Source organism: Bison bison, unplaced genomic scaffold (genome assembly GCF_000754665.1).
Source record: "Bison bison bison isolate TAMUID 2011002044 unplaced genomic scaffold, Bison_UMD1.0 scf7180017864276, whole genome shotgun sequence".
Lineage (NCBI taxonomy): Eukaryota > Metazoa > Chordata > Mammalia > Artiodactyla > Bovidae > Bison > Bison bison.
In genome coordinates, this window is record NW_011494848.1 from 597051 (window position 1) to 614897 (window position 17847).

The 17847-nt window shown below is 39.5% G+C and overlaps 1 protein-coding gene across 3 annotated transcripts in view; it reads right to left on the bottom strand.

Moving 5' to 3' along the window:
• The window catches only part of C2CD3 (C2 calcium-dependent domain containing 3), a 128615-nt gene that overhangs the window by 60322 nt on the left and 50446 nt on the right, over nt 1-17847 (bottom strand). For all 3 annotated transcript variants that reach the window (XM_010848851.1, XM_010848852.1, XM_010848853.1), the window contains 8 exons: nt 17049-17171; nt 11748-12242; nt 9952-10103; nt 7882-8128; nt 4911-5091; nt 3241-3424; nt 2291-2463; nt 513-636 (listed from right to left, as the gene is read on the bottom strand). In XM_010848851.1, coding sequence (XP_010847153.1) covers nt 513-636; nt 2291-2463; nt 3241-3424; nt 4911-5091; nt 7882-8128; nt 9952-10103; nt 11748-12242; nt 17049-17171 — 1679 coding nt within the window. The remainder of the gene's footprint in view (nt 1-512; nt 637-2290; nt 2464-3240; nt 3425-4910; nt 5092-7881; nt 8129-9951; nt 10104-11747; nt 12243-17048; nt 17172-17847) is intronic.

A 17847-nucleotide genomic window follows, 5' to 3' on the forward strand; every position in this document is an offset into this window, starting at 1 on the left:
AGGGCATAGGGTCTGACCTTGGGTTAAGGGGTGAGTAGAGTAGAGGGCTTCCCTAGTGGCTCACATGGCAATCTGCCTACAGCAGGGGAGGTCTGGGTTCAGTCCCCGGGTCGGGAGGATCTCCTGGAGAAGGGAATGGCAAGCCACTCCAGGATTCTTGCCTGGAGAATCCCATGGACAGAGGAGCCTGGTGGGCTACAGTCTATGGGGTTGTAAAGAGCCGGGCATGACTTATGTGACTCAACATTAGCAGCAGCAGGGTAGAGGATAAACTGCTGGACAAGCTCAAGGAACTAAGTTGCTAATAACAATTAAAACAGCAACATGTGCAAGTGATTTATTCACTTATATTCCTATGTGCTTTCTTAAGAGAAAAAGAAAAGAGCAGAATTATGGTTAATAAACTGAAGATTGTACCCAAGGAAGTTTTATGTTATCTGAGCATCACAAATTACATGGACTGCAGTGGAGAAAGGTTTGGTTTGAGAATTGCTTTTCTAAGGTGAACTTACTTGGCTGCTGCTTGTAAACCACAGGCTCTGATAATCTGGACTGAGATGGAGACAGTTCGGGCAGCAAGAACTCCCTCTGCTGTCCTTGGAGTACGCCTGTACCTTAGGCCCACATCCAGTAAGCCTGAAGAATGAGGGTGAAAGGAAAAATCAAATGGTTGGTTGAAATAATCTTCTGTTCTACCAAACCCTAAGTCCTAGTCAGGAAGGAAGGAAGAGATTAAACAGTATAATCCTAATGAACAGTAAGGGGCCTCAGCAGTGAAACAATCTGTCTGTGGTCAGAACCAGATTATATTATTGTACTTTAGGATTAATAAAGCAGAATATAAGTCACAATTTTCACTTTATATCTATGAAAACTATGGCTCAGAGATTCAATGGCTTGTAAAAATCCCATAACTAACAGAGGCAGAACGTAATCCCAGTTATTTTTATAGAATTGAGATGGACTCTAACCTTTGTTTTTAAAATCTTTAAAAGATTTTCACACTCACACATTTCTATCACCCTCCTACCACCACCACCTGAAACACCTTCACATGCCATCTTTTAATAAAAATTCTCCTGGACTTCCCTGGTATTCCAGTGGTTGGGAATCTACTCGTCAATGCAGGGGACATGAGTTTGATCCCTGGTCCAGGAAGATTTCATGTGCTGCAGGGCAACTAAGCCCAAGTACTATAGCCACTGAGCCCATGTGCCCCAGAGCCTATGCTCTGCAACAACAGGGCCCCCACTTGTGGGGGCAACAAAGAGCAGCCCCGGCTTTCTGAAACTAGAGAAAAAGTCCACATAGTAACGAAGACCCAGTGCAGCCAAAACTAAAAATAAACTTTGTTTTTAAATTACTTATTTCTGACTGCACTGGGTCTCAGTTGCTACATGTGGACCTTCTCTAGCTGTAGAGAGTGGGGGCTCCGCCTAGTTACGGTGCGCAAGCCTCTCATTGCTGAGGCTTCCCTTGTTGTGGAGCACAGGCTCTAGGTTCACGGGCTTCAGTAGCTGCAGCATGTGGGCTCAGCAGTCCCGGCTCTTGGGCTCTACTTGCTCTATAGCATGTGGAATCTTCCTGGACTAGGGATCAAACCCATATCCCCTGCACTGGCAGGTGGATTCTTATCTATTATCCACTAGAGAAGTCCCCAGGGAAAGCTTTAAGGAACAACAGAACAAGCTGATCAGTGAGGGTCAGGAGGAACAACTCAATCTTAATATAACAAGATAAAGCCTTTGGGCAGATACTGTCCAGGAAGAGGGAAGAGTAACTTGATTTATGAGGCTCATTCTAGTTATTCATGATGTATTTGAAGGATAGGTCATCTTGCTGGAACCATTAGGACAGAATTCAAAACTCCAATTCTAACTAATCCCTTCTAACTTTAAATCCTGACTCTCTCCTCCCTCACAGTGAATTTCCACTTCATGCTATTTTCTTCCAATCCTACATCATGTTGCCTTGGAATAATAATTCTCTGAGTATACCTACATAATACTTGGGATTTGTGTCATGAGGGCTTGTCAAATGCTACTGAAGTTAAAGGTGAGATGAGACAAGCAACATTTATGTACACAGTCTATATAACTATGAATTTTCTAAAATTATATTCAAAATTTGCAATATGTATTCTACTCATTTTCTAAGAGAACGTGCCTCAGTTTTTATCAAATTCTTAAAAGGGTAAGTACCACAAAATGTGAAGAATCACTAATTTAGAGGGAAAAGGGATATTCACATATCCTGCCTTTGAAAGGGAAAGGTAGATGTCTTCAATTACCTGATGACTGGTTCCTCAGTTCTTTCCTATTCTCAAGCCTGGGGGTTAAAGGGAGATTAAAGGTCTGTATGCCCCCGTCCTCACGGTGCTGCATGGTCACCAAGGCACAGATCCTTGATAATGGCAAGGTTCCTTTGGCGACCATCTGGTCTCTCACATTAGGATAATAGTATCTGTAAGCCACAAAAGCACAAGCTGTCAGTTCAAAGAATTAGGTGGACGAATGAGTCAGTCTGTTCCAGGGATAAGCTTTCAGTATCTAGTTTTCTTTGGAGCCTGATTGTTCTGTATTTGTGGTAGGTATGCAGCTGTGGTTGTGTCTGGCTGGATTTACTGCCCATAACCTGCAGGAGGAACCCCATAAATTATACTCTGTGTTCAAGACAAAGCCCAGCTTCTCACAGGTTTTCGGTTGAGGAATCAGCATCTGGCTTTGCCCTTTGGGAGTAGCTTCTCCTGACAACATCCATCCTGCAGCACAAGTGGTTCTGTGCCATGAATGGAATTATTATTTCACAAAGGCTAGTCTTCTGGTGGTGGGAAGAACAGATTACAAGAAACTAGTCTAGAAGTGAAGAGACCAGTTAGGAGGGTATTACAATAATTGAGGCATGATATAGCAAGGGCCTGAACAATGTAAGGCAAAAAGAGAAGCAGAAGAAAGGTGACTAATACATGTTAAGTGACAGTAGGAGATAAAAATGAAAACTTCTCTTCCAAATATAAGTAGTGGTTAGAAGCAAGAGATACAAACTGCTCCCAAAAGCCCAACAATTTAACAGATTATGGTAAAAGCTGGATAAGAGGCACTACCAAACTCCTCTAAATAATATTAAACAGGGCAGAAGGGGCCACTTTGCTTACAGTTCAACCAGGGCTAATTAAGGGAAGGATGCTCTATGACTGTGCACTTCTTTCCTAGGCACAGGAATGGATTACGCATAATGTACCTGCACCAGATTTCAAACTGGACTCCACCTCCAGGGACAAGCCCATGCGCAGAGAAGGTGCTAAGCAGGAGCCTTTGCACTGGAACCTCAGCTGGCAACAGGAGAGAGTGATGGTGTCTGCTGTTAAAGACGGGGTCTGGAACACAGAGTGTGGCTGCAGATCTAAAAGGCTTCAGGGTGATTCCTTTGGAAAAGAAAAGTTCAGAATAACTCAACACATCATTAAGTGCCTTAAATGTAATAAGAAAGAATGTTAATATCCAGTATTATTCAATTTTATCCTCATACTAGACTGTAGCCCACCAGGCTTCTTTGTCCATGGAATTTTCCATGCAAGAATACTGGAGTGGGTAGCTATTCCCTTCTCCAGGAGCAAAGAAAGCAGGTATTTCTCCTGCTACACAGATGAGGATATGGGTACCCTGAGGTTACACAGTCAATCCAAAGGTCTTAGAGCTACTACGTCACAGATTGGAACCAGAATCTGTATCTTCTGACTGCATTACTCCTACCAAGGTCCACTTCCTTAGTAGCTATGGTCCCCTAAGGTGCCATGATAATACAGAAGAGATTCCTTTGTTGGTGGACAGTGTGTGAGAGCTCCAGCACTTTATTTTCTTTACTTTCTTACCAGTACTTATTAATCTATTTAAAAACATATATATAGCCATCTCAGCAAGTATGAAGCGGTACCTTGTGACTGTTTCAATCTTTATCTCCCAAGTGACTAATAATGTTAACCATGTTTTCATGTGCTTATTAGCCATTTCTATATAGAGAAGTGTCTATTCAGATCCTTTGCCCATTTTTAAATTGGGTTGTCTTTTTATTACTGATTTGTTAAGAGTGCTTTATATATCCTGGGTACAAGTCCATTATTTGAACCTCAAAACTAATCCTGGCAGCACTTTCACAGTTACTTAAGGACATGCTCAGAATGACAGAAAATTTGAGTCACCCAACTTGCTCATTCCCAGCTGCAATCAAACAAAGCGACACTTTGTGCTCGTCTGAGCTCTCAGAGATGACCAGAGGCTGGAGACAGTAAGGGACAGTACAGTGTAGTGCAGGAATTCTACACTAAGGCCAGCTCGACAGGGTTTAAGTGCCAACCTTGGCACTTGTTAGTAGGGTGGCCGCAGTCACTAACACTCTGAACCTTGCTTTCTCTTCTGTAAAATAAAGACACTAGAATCCACCACGGTAAGTTGCTTTAGGATTTAAGATTATGATCTATGTGAGATACGTATGTGTACATATTTCCCCTAGTAACAATGGTTCAGTATTCTCTTAATTTAGCGCTCTTGATGACCTTACAGGATATAATTATGATGGATAATAAGAATCAACTGTATGTTAATAGTAAGAGTGAATAGGCTTGTAAATGATGTTAAATGAGACAAAATATAAATGATTGATGGATTCAGGTAAAGGGTATACAGGAATTCTTTGTATTATTTTTGCAACTTTTCCATAAATTTGAAATCAAATCAAAATAAAATGTTACGAAAAACAATTTAAGAAAAGCAAAAACTCAGGGTATCTCCTGCATTGCTCAGGTAAGACTAGAAATACTGAGGAACACAAGACTCACTCAGGAAGAAAAATCTCTAAGTATATTCAATAAAAGAGCTACAGAAGAATAAGAAGGCCTAATCTCCCAAACCTACCATTTTCAAGGAACTCAGGTCCTTTCAGCACACTGGACTGTGAGTCTTGAACTGGAAAGTAGTACTGGACATAACAATCTGCTTCTCCCCAGACTGTGGCCTGAAGAGGGGCAAGCCCTTTAACCTTGTCTACAAGGAGTTCAAAGTGGTGCTCCATCAATCCATTTCCATGGTCCCCTGCCTATGAAACGAAACAGAGATGCTGGTGAGCTTTAAAGAGTAATTTGTATAGAGTGTTCATGCTTATTATCTGTATAGTCTGAGAAAAGATGAAGAAATAAGCAGATACTTAATATTCATTGTGTATAAATCTCACAACTGCTCACTGTAATCAGATCAGGGAGCATTTACTCTAGACTGTGAGACTTGGTCAATATTAGGAAATCCATAAATGCAATCCAATGCACTAACAGAGGAAGGAAAAAAGTGACTACCTCAATAAAGGCTGAAAAGGTATTTGATAAAATTTAATCAGATGTTTCTGATTCTTTGTATGCTAAGAATAGAAGGCTATTTCCTTAATAGGATAAAGAACACATATTTGAAGCAGCTAAGTATTAATTACATTAATTACTGTTTTTAATGACACTAGGAGTAACACCAAGTGTTTATTAGTGGAGAGGTAGTAAATACACTGCTCCTGAAGGTACTTCTAATAACAATAATGTATGTATTACTTATTCTGAGCCTTGCATTTATTAATATTAATTTAACAGCCAGCAACAGTGGAACCAGGGTCTGAACTCAGGTAGACTGACTCCACAGCCAGTGTTCTTTTCCTCAATTCCAGACAGCTTCAGCAGACACTAGATAAGTGATTATTGGGAATACTCACCAAAGGGGAATTCAGGATTCAGATAAGGGTCAGACTGTATGATTTTTATGTGTTTAAGTGTCTAACTACTAACCCAAAATATGTGGAACAGAGATTGCATTAGGTCTTTGCCTTGGAATCTAAAAGCATATGTCAGTGACAGCTGTTCAAAAAAGTTCCTTAGGGAAGCAGAAAACTTGTACTTTGATTCTCTAGAGAAGAAGAGTACAGGCTAAAAAAAAAAAAACCCTCAGAATTATAGCAGCTTCTTAATATAACCATGCAGTATTATAGTAATTCAGTTCTGCAGACACTGAATTGGATAGGAGACACCGAGTGTAGAAGCAGGAACAATTGTATTTGTGTTCCAAATCAGAAAAGGAGTACGTCAAGGCTGTATATTATCACCCTGCATATTTAACTTATATGCAGAGTACATCATGAGAAATGCTGGGCTGGATGAAGTACAAGCTGGAATCAAGATTGCCAGGAGAAATATCAATAACCTGAGATATGCAGATGATACCACCCTTATGGCAGAAGGCGAAGAACTAAAGAGCCTCTTGATGAAAGTGAAAGAGAGTGAAAAAATTGGTTTAAAGCTCAACATTCAGAAAATGAAGATCATGGCATCTGGTCCTATCACTTCATGGCAAGTGGGGAAACAATGGAAACAGTGTCAGACTTTATTTTTTGGGGCTCCAAAATCACTGCAGATGGTGGCAGCAGCCGTGAAATTAAAAGACGCTTGCTCCTTGGAAGAAAAGTTATGACCAACCTAGGCAGCATATTAAAAAGCAGAGACATTCCTTTGCCAACAAAGATTCGTCTAGTCAAAGCTGTGGTTTTTCCAGTAGTCATGTATGGATGTGAGAGTTGGACTATAAAGAAAGTTGAGCACCGAAAAATTGTTGCTTTTGAACTGTGGTGTTGGAGAAGACTCTTGAGAGTCCCTTGGACAGCAAGGGGATCCAAACAGTCCTTCCTAAAGGAAATCAATCCTGAATATTCATTGGAAGGACTGATGCTGAAGCTGAAACTCCAATCCTTTGGCCACCTGGCGCAAAGAACTGACTCAATGGAAAAGACCCTGATGCTGGGAAAGATTGAAGGTGGGAGGAGAAGGGGACGACAGAGGATAAGATGGTTGGATGGCATCACTGACTTAATGGACATGAGTTCGAGTACGCTCTGGGAGTTGGTGATAGACAGGGAAGCCTGGCATGCAGCAGTCAACGGGGTTGCAAAGAGTCAGACATGACTGAGCAACTGAACTGAACTGAACCTTTAAGGACTTCTTTTGTGTTCACAGTAACATTTTTTAACCTTTGGTATGAAATTTAACAAAATCTAAGTTTACATTGCAATGTGAGGACCACATAATGCCTAAAAAAAACTTGGGAATATTAAAGAGATGAGCTTTATTTGTGCTTTTATGTTATTTTTAAATTAACTCCACTATTATCTACAGATAGACATGAATATAAAATAGAAAAAGTTCAGAGTTCATAACAAATAAATAATAGCCTACTAATAGATATTTTCCTAATAGTTCTTTCTCTGCTAGAGGCAATCAATTTGTCATTTAGATTCAGATTTAAAAAATATAACATACAGTGGAGACTGAGATTTGGCTATTCTAGTAAAGACATCAAACGTAAGATACAGGAGGACGTGATATAGTGGACTTAAGAGTCAGAAGACCTGCGTCTGAACAGCAATTCTCCCGTTCTCAGCTACGTGACCCTGGATGAGTAACATAAATTCTAATTCTGTTTCATTACCTAAAAAAAGAGAATGACAATGACCTACCTCATGTATAAGAGAATAAACACAATAAAGTATGTCAATGTGCTTTCTTAACTGAACAACTGCACAGAACAAATTACTTTTAAGTTATGAGTAGAAAAGTTAAGAATGTCACTTGAAAACTTTGCAACATGGATTTGGTCAAGAAACAGAATATTTTGCTGGTTTACATTTAGGATCACTCTTTACCCCATCCCCATTTTCTCCCCCAGATTACCTTTTCTTTTTTTCATTGAGACTATATTTTTTTAGGGCAGATTTAGGTTCACTCCAATTATCAAAGCATCACCTTGTAAGCCTTAAAATAAGATTATGTTTTTTGTAAACAATCAAGTGTTTGGTCACTACCATAGCAACAGAAGCTACAGATGGCTGGTCCAGGAAATGGGCTGGCCTGGGGCTGAAGGGAGTAAGTGTTCCTTCTTCATTCTTTAATCTTTGTAGTGCTATTATCTGATCTGCAGAGCCCATAGCTAAAAAGACCCGAAGACTCCCATTTTGGTGGCCTGAGAACACGTCAATCACAGGCATGTAGCTGTCGACAGCAACAACTGGATACCGAGCATCAAGCAGCAGGCGAGAAACCTTGGGATCTCTAAAGAGAGAGAAATTGTGCATCAGCAAACAACAATCATCAATCATGTCATAGAGCTGCTTCATTTCTTATTTGTTTTCTCAGTTTGTTAAAAATGGACCTACAACTAGAAAAGTAATGGTGGTTTGAAAAAATAGGATTCTACCCGTAATCCATCAAGTAAAAATGACAGGCAGGTTAAGTTACAAATGCAGCAATTTGAAGGGGAAGGGATGTGTCTAACTTATCTCTGTATTATCATGGCCCCAAGGGTTGCTGAAGAGCATATTTTAGAGGTAGGCAGTGTGGTCAACTAGAAAAAGTATATAAATTTTGGAGTCCAGCAGATAAGTTTTGAGTAATATTACAAATAATATCTGCTAATTACTGAGTACTTACTATGTCATAAGCATTTTAGTTTCTTTAATCCTTCTAACATGGCAAATGTTGCTATTCTTCACTATTCACAGATGAGAAAAAAGTCTAAATGCTCTTCATTACCATGCTGAATCTTACATCTGCCTCTTACTTACTGTATGACTAAGTAATTAGTATAACTTTTGAAAGTGTTTCCCCATCTGTAAACTGTAGGTAAGAAAACCTGCATCAAAGGGCTGTTGTTAGGACTAAACTGAGATAACTGATATAAAATGCCAACATGATAAGTGCTTAGTAATTGATAGCTATTACTGTTCTACACACTCAGCAATGAAATAAAAGGGGTCTAAGGAAATGAAAAAGAAACGGGAATATCAGACCAGTCTAATACCACAACAAAAAAGGGGAAAAAGCCAAATGCTTACAGCTGACAACGACATCCATGATTCCAGCAGAACGCCTTAGCCTGACCAGGCTTCCCGATGTTACCATCATGTAAGTACTGAACTGTTCACTAGAGGCTTATTCCTTTATTTTCTCACTGGATCCTCACAACTGCTCCAAGAAGGAGGTAGGATATCTGTCATCACCCTCATTTTACGGATGATAAAAAGAAAGCCAGAGAGGCTGACATCTCCAAGTTAAATGATAAGCTTCCTCATTTGTAAAATGGGGATAATGATAATACTTCTTGGGGTTATAGAAAGGCTCATGTGAGTGAGACACTGCCCACAATAGGGCTCTTTGCAAAGTGTTAGGTGCAGCATTTAAAACACAGAACCATGAGAAGGTTGTTAGGAAAGAGGTCAGTTCTAGAATAATTAAAAATCAGTACCTTGAAACAAAAACTGAACAGTTTATACTGAGGATGGAAATGATTTGCAGATAAATCAATATCCCATCTAAGTTTGAGTAGTGATAAATGAGGTACAGCAATCAAATCTGAAGGTCTAAAAGACAATGCTCAGTATAGAAATCTTACAAATGGTTGATCCGAACAATACTAACTAAAGTTTGTGACAGAGATAAACCATCAGTTATGTGAGGTGATAAACTTTGGCAGCTGAGTTTCTTGGTGAGGGGAGTGGACTAGAGAGCCAGATTCGCTGGGTTCTAATCCTGGTTCCACTACTTTAATACATATTATAAATTAATATTTAACTTTCCTGTGCCTCTGTTACCTCATTTGTAAACAGGGGAAATAAAATTTACCTGCCTGAGAGGGTTGTTGTGAGGATTAAAGGACTTGATGTATGTAAGGTTCTTAGCATAGGGCCTGAAACATAGAAAGCAGTATCTGTATGACTGCAATAACCTAGGAGAAAGAGCAGCAAATGTAGTGAAATTGAGAAAAGTCCTCCAAGGAATTATTGGGCTGGATATGTTTGCAAACTGCAAATACTCCTATTCAAGTTCATACAAAGTTAAAAATGTAAAAAAAGAATACTTCAAAAGGTCTTATTTACTTGAATGACATGTAAAACTGATGGAGGGGGAGTTTCACCAGCCCGAGAAGCTTGTCCTGTCCTGGGCTCCGCACCTTGTTCCAAGTTTCAATTATCATCACATTGTTCTTAAGCCTTTCCAGACATTTGGAAGACAGAGAGACAGGAATCACCTGGGGAGAGGGACAACCAAAAAACAAAACCAAACCCCACATCTGAGACAAAGTATTAACTTTTATTTAACAAGCATTTACTAAAAGCCTATTTGCCATGCACAGTGCTAGGAGCTGAAGACATCAAAATAAAACCCACTCTGTATCCTCAGTCTAAAGCCATAGCCTTGTTTAGAGACAAACACATAAAGGCCAAATACGAAACAGCATGAATTCTCTGATGACAAAGCTCATCTAGACAGGGCTTCTGGGGCACAGGTGGGAAAAGAGGATATTTAGAAAACTGCAAGTAGTTGAGCACAGCTGAACTATCTAGTGTGCAGAGAAGAGGACACCGGAGAAGTACAGGCAGGGTCTTATAGTCCAAATGAGGATCCAAATTCTAGCCTGAAGGCTATGGGGAATCACTGAAATGTTTTAAGCAGGGGAGTAAAATATTCAGGTTAGTGTTTTAGAAAGATCATTACTGCTGGTCCACAGAAGAAGGAATGGACAGAGAGAGACAAACAGGTAGGACAGTCGTCGAGCTATCTGGAACAGGAACGAGGGCCTGAATGAAAGCAGTGGCAATGGAGTAGAGATAAGATAATTTATTCCAGAGATAATTAAGTTTGTAGCATCTACTGGATTTGGTAAGTCATTACGTAAAGACTCAAGGTCAACTTCTAGGTTCTGGTTGGGTTTCTCAGTGAATTATAATATGAATTAGGGCAGATAGGAGGAAGAGGAACAGATTTGGAAGGAAGAATAAATTCAGATTTGAATACATCTGAATTACTCTTCCATTTACACAACTTTATTGAATACCTGCAATTTGCCAGGGGATGTGTTAGGTGCCAAGAGGAAAGGGCTCTTGAGAGATCTAGGTGGTGACGACCAGAAGGCAGTTAGACACAGAGAACCGGAACCAGAGGGAAATGCCTGGCCTACAAAGAAGTGTGGATTTGGAAGTCATCTTCACACAAATGAAGCTATGGGAGTAGATGGTGACCACGGGGAAAGAGGGTTGGTCTGGAGAATGCTAAGCATAAAGTAATGAACAGGGATACTAATAATTAGAAGTAGGAGAGATGGAGAAGTGCTGGGGTCACAGTCCTTTACCTAGGTTTCCTACTAGCTCAACGACTGGAGAACAGCTGTTGAGTCAGAAGGAAAATGAGTGGAGAGAACCACAAAAATCAAGGGAGGAAACAATTTAAGCAATAGCATCAAATTCTATTGAGAAATCAAGTAAGATGAGTATTTAAATCAGCGGAGGAATAAATAAGTCTAAGGAAAAATAAAGAATGAGAGACTAGAAACAGAAAAGAAAAGTTTAACTGATCAAAGTCCTAGAGGAAACAGAAGGAAATAGAACTCAGAATTCAGGCAAAAGAAATAGCAGGAACCATATAAACAGACAGAACAGAAAGAAAGAAAGACACAAAATGTTTCAAAATGTTGGCAATGTCTTTTCTTCCTTCCATCCAATAGTGGGATTGGATATACACACCAGATAATGATAAAAGTCCCCCCGCCCCAGTCTGAACATTCTCTATTTCCTTTACAATGTAATTGTGATCTGGGAAACATACTTCTCTTCCCTCCCCAACTCCCATCTTCATCCTTAATGCATATGGAACATTGAGACATGAACAAAGTTACCTGAGAAAAGTTAAAGACTGGTTTTGTTGTGCCCCATGCAATGACAGATCTGGTGACTTCTTCTGTGCTGAAGAGTTTGCAATTTAAATAAATATTGCTTGATGGTTGTTTCTCAGATTCTCCAGTAACGAAATCTTTTCCATCTGGCACCATCAATAGCACATGCAATAGCAAAGCACTCTCTTCTGTTGACCCATTCATCTCATTTACCAAATCATGAGAGGCTGGCGCTGCCATGAAGGTTGAAGAATTTGGTATAAAAGGGCTAGGTGACTTTGGGATGGGGAGCATCAAATTCTGCATTTTCTTTACAGTTTCTTCATGAATTTGATGTAGGGTCTGTGGATTTTTGGTACAAGTAACATCTTGAACAGTTTCTGGCAGTGTCTTATCTGGATTTGTAAGACCACTAAGTGGGGTGCGTTGGGTGTTGCTACTCAACTCTGTATTGACACCAGTGAAATCCTTGTTATCTAAAACAAGCTCCACAGTTACCTAGAAAACATAAAAGGAAGAAAGTTAATAGGGATATCTTCTAGAATCGGAATCAGAATTTTGGAGCTAGAAGCAGCATCAGATTGTTAGGATATAAATTAATTCATACTCAAATATCACAATAGTAGGTTCACTAATAGACTGCCTTACTTTATCAGGATTAAGAAAAGCAGATAATTCATCAGTAACACAAGATGAGCCTACAACATCATCCTGTGCCAGAAAATACGGGAAGTGCTCAGAAAAGAATGGAGACATACTGTAAGGACAGAATTCAGTTGAAGAGGCTCCCATTGGACAAATAGAGGACAATTTGAGTTTCAAAATGAATAATAATAGTAGTGAGTTATAAGCTTTTTAATAATGTCAGAATCCATGAGTCCATATGACTATCAACAAAAAAGGGAGAAGGGACAACTCTTCTGTATAGAATGCCAATTAATAAATGCACGGGGGGGGGTGGAGTTAATGGTGAAGTTAGAAAATCATATAAAATCATATCCTTTCAATTATCATAGTAATAAGTCATTCAGATAAACCCCAAATGGAGGACCCTGTACAAACTAACTGGCTTTACTTTTTCTATAAACATAATTAAGATTTATATAATTTCCACACAATAGTAGGATACAAAGTCTATTCATGTTCCCATAGACTATAAATTAGGAGACACTGGAACATATCCAGGGACATAAAACAAGGTGCAAAAATTTCATGGTCTAAAGGTATTGAAATCAGAGTCTGTTCTCTTATCACTGTGGAATTATATTAGAAATCAATATTAAAAGATATCTGAAAATAATCCACATATTTTCGAGTGTAATGTGACATTTACCAAGAGAGATCTTTGACTTAGGCATCAAAAGTCTCATCAAAGGTAATAAAGTATCTTTATTACTGGGGGAAAAAACCCCAAAAACTTTTCAGAGAGTGATTGCAGAGAAGAAAGCATTTAGATGAGAAATTAATAATAAAATGAGATATTATTATTAACAATACTTTAAACAAAAGCCCATGTATTTGGAAATGAAATGTCCACTTTTAAATGCTGGGTGTATCTAACAAGCCATAACAAGGAAAATGAGATGGCCTTACTTTCAAAAACAGTAAAGTACTAAAAGACAAAGAAGGGCAGCACAACTGTTCCAGGCGAAAGGAGATTAGAGAGATACAACATTTAAATGCAACAGATGTTTGGTTCTTGAGTCTGAAATACAAACCCAAGTAGTATTTCTAACACAGTTTCACTTTATTAATGACTGTTAATGGCCTATCGGAGAAGGCAATGGCACCCCACTTCAGTACTCCTGCCTGGAAAATCCCATGGACGGAGGAGCCTGGAAGGCTTAAGTCCATGGGGTTGCTGAGGGCTGGAGACTGAGCAACTTCACTTTCCCTTTTCACTTTCATGCATTGGAGAAGGAAATGGCAACCCACTTCAGTGTTCTTGCCTGGAGAATCCCAGGGACAGGGGGGCCTGGTGGGCTGCCGTCTATGGGGTCACACAGAGTCAGACACAACTGAAGTGACTTAGCAAAAAATGGCCTATAATCAAAGCCTACCTATTCGCTATGCAAATAAGACTATTATGTAAACTGAGGTTAATTAATTGTTTAAAGGTTCTTCCCTTCTTCGGAATCAGCTACCCTGTTATCTTACATATCATGTAAGACATGCAAGCTCCCTTACATATCATATGAATAAAGGTAATAAGCAAAATTTGATTCATTAAAAATAAATAAATGTAACAGATGATCCTGGACTGGAAAAAAATGCTACAAAGGGAAGTATTGGTACAGTTGGTGAAATCTGAGTATGACCTATAGATAGAATATAGTACTGCTGTTAAACTGATCTTTATTACTGTACAGTATTATGTATGATGCTGCCTTTGTTATTACGAAGCAAAGTGAAGGTCGCTCAGTTGTGTCCAACTCCTTGCAACTCCATGGACTATATATACAGTCCATGGAATTCTCTAGGCCAGAATACCGGAGTGGGTAGCCATTCCCTTCTCCAGGGGATCTTCCCAACCCAGGGATCGAACCCAGGTCCCCCGCACTGCGGGAGAATTCTTTACCAGCTGAGCCACCAGGGAAGCCCAAGAATAATAATTTTCCTAATTGTTATTAGGAAAAACAACACAGAATTCAAGGAGAAAGGTTTAATGTCTGTAACATAGTCTCAAATAGTTCAGAAAGAAATTGTGTATGTGTACAGAGACAGAGTGGGGAAGGACACAAAAAGAGAGAGAGAAGAGGTGGATAATTATAAAGCAAATATGAAGAATAATTGCTGAGTTCAGGTAATAAGAGTATATGAGTTCCCTGTACTGTTTTTTGCAATTTTTCTCTAAGTTTGAAGTTATTTTTCAAAGTTTAAAAATGTTAAAAAGTAAAAAAGGATGTGGGATAAATGACAAATGAAAATGGTCACTATTTTATGAGACTGAATTACTAGAGATAATGGGGACTTGTACCTTTTATTTGAAATCCACAGCAAAATTCTTTTGCTCTATTGAATACAGACTGCAATCTATCTAGAACAGTACTTCTCTCAACAAAGCCAGGATAGAAACAATTTCTAGTCCATCAATTCTATTTATTATTCCTTTCTGATTACAAACCTTAGAGTCCAGAATGGACTAGGAAAGCAAAAAAAACAGGACTTTGGTAGGGGAAGAATAATGTGATATTCATTTTTTTCAATGATAAGTGAAACAAGTCTTTAAATGGTATTTATTACTAAGAAGGCCAGAAAGAGGGCAGAGAGGGCTTCTAAGGAGAAGCAGCACGAAAATCAAGAACAAAAGCATAAATGCATAAACCAGCATGAACACCTTGGCAATTCTTTACAGAGTTTGACATGGCTATTGGTAGGGAAGCTGCAAGAGAGATAGCTGCAGTGGTCTGGGGTCATACGAGGGGCCCTTTTATCCTTTGGGTGATAAGGAGTCATGGAAATGTTTTAAGCATGGCTGTGATGATTTCAAAAGCCCACCAGGACAAAGCTATATTGAAGCCACACGTTCAAATTCTTCCACCTAATGGGAATGTAAATTGGTGTAGCCACTGTGGAAAACTGTATGAAGGTGTCTCAAAAAACTAAAAATAGAACTATCATATGATCCAGCAATTTCACTCCTGGATACACAGATGAAAGAAACAAAAACACTAATTTGAAAAAATACACCCACCTCAATGATAAAAGCATTATTTACAATTACCAAGATATGGATGAAACCTAAGTATCCAACACAGATGAATGAATAATGAAGATGTTGTATATACAATGGAATACTTCTGCTAAGTCGCTTCAGTCGTGTCCAACTCTGTGCGACCCCATAGACGGCAGCCCACTAGGCTCCCCCGTCCCTGGGATTCTCCAGGCAGGAACACTGGAGTGGGTTGCCATTTCCTTCCCCAATGCACGAAAGTGAAAAGTGAAAGTGAAGTCGCTCAGTCGTGCCTGACTCTTAGCAACAATGGAATACTACTCAATCATAAAAAAGAACAAAAATCTTGCCATTTGCAAAAACATGGGTGGTCTTGGAGGGTATTATGCTATGGCAAATAAGTCAGACAAAGACAAGTACTGTATCACTTATATGTGGACTCTAAAAATGCAACAAACTTGTGAATATAACAACAAAAAAAACCCAACAAACCCACAGATGCAGAGAACAAATTAGTGGTGGGGAAAGAGATGGGGCAAGAACAAAACAGAGGCAGCAGATTAAGAGGCACAAACTATTATGTACAATGTAAAATAAGCAACAAGGACATATTGTGCAGTTCAGGGAATACAGTCAATATTTTATAGTAACTATAAATGGAATATAACTTTTAAAAAGCATGAATCACTATACTGTACACCCTTAACTTATATTGCACATCAACTATACTTCAATTAAAGAAATGATTAGGGTAAGCTCTAAAAAAAAAAATTTCTTCCACCTAAGAAACTGATGCTTCTGAATAAAAGGAAAGAACTCTTGCTCTGATGAATTACATTCGGTATCCAGGCACAAACTCAGTCAGTTCTCTCCTTGTTCACTGCCACTTCTCTAATCCTAACCATCAATCACTTCTTCTCTGGATGCAATCGAGTCACTGTTTTCCCTCCTGTACCCTACAATATTCTCCACAGGGCCATCTTTTAAAATGTAAATCAGGTATTACTTTCATGGTTGTTTCAATGTTCTTCTTGGCTCTTAGGATAAAATTAAGACCTTTACTCTTACTACAAAGCTCTGAACAATATGACTCCTGCCTGTCTAGCCAATCTCCCATTTGGATCATTGTCCTGTGGCAACATTCTGTTCCCTGAAGAAGTCAAGCCCATTCTCACTTTAGGGTTTTCGCATTTCTTTTCTCTGGAATGATCTTTCTCGTGCTTTTAACTTGGTGATCTCTTCCTCTCATTCTTCAATTATCACCTAAATGTCACCTCCTTGGAGACATCTCTCCATCTCCAATTTCCTCCCAGGTACTTACAATCATATGTGTGTGCATGCTCAGTTGCTTCAGTTGTGTTTGACTCTTTGCAACCCCATGGATTGTGGCCCCCCAGGCTCCTCTGTCCATGAGATTCTCCAGGCAAGAATACTGGAGTGGGTTGCCATGCCCTCCTCCAGGGTATCACATAGCACACCCTTTAGCTCCTTCACAGAACCTGTATTATCCTATTTTAACATAAGCCGCAAAAGTTAAGATGCTGATCTTCTCGTTCACTGCTACATTCTCAGGCCAGGCCAGTAATACGTGCTCCATAAATGCTTGACTACCTGAATGTGTATCCACCTACCTTGATGGGGCCAAGAGGAGTCTGACCATTCTCCTGTTGTACTGGAAGCTGGTCACTGAAAGAAAGCAGCTCAGACTGAATGACAGTTCGTAAAGGAAGTGATGCAGAACCAATGACTTCTGGCTGAGAAAAGAGGGAAAGAAAAAGTTTAGGTTAAATTAAAGAGCCACAGGGACTAAAAATGACAACATATGATGACTTATAAAGGAATCCATGCTTTATGAAGTCAATCAGTTCAGTTCAGTCGCTCAGTCATGTCTGACTCTTTGCAACCCCATGAACCATAGCCCACCAGGCTTCCCTGTCCATCACCAACTCCCAGAGTCCATGCAAACTCATGTCTGTTGAGCCAGTGATGCCATCCAACCATCTCATCCTCTGTTGTCCCCTTCTCTTCCTGCCCTCAATGTTTCCCAGCATCAGGGTCTTTTCAAATGAGTCAGCTCTTTGGATCAGGTGGCCAAAGTATTGGAGTTTCAGCTTCGACATCAATCCTTCCAATGAACATCCAGGACTGATGTCCTTTAGGATGGACTGGTTGGATCTCCTTGTTGTCCCAGGGACTCTCAAAGGTCTTCTCCAACACCACAGTTCAAAAGCATCAATTCTTCGGTGCTCAGCTTTCTTTATAGTCCAACTCTCACATCCATACATGACCACTGGAAAAACCATAGCCTTGACTATGGTAATGTCTGTTTTTAATGTGCTGTCTAGGTTGGTCATAACTTTCCTTTCAAGGAGTAAGCGTCTTTTAATTTCATGGCTGCAATCACCATCTGCAGTGATTTTGGAGCCCAGA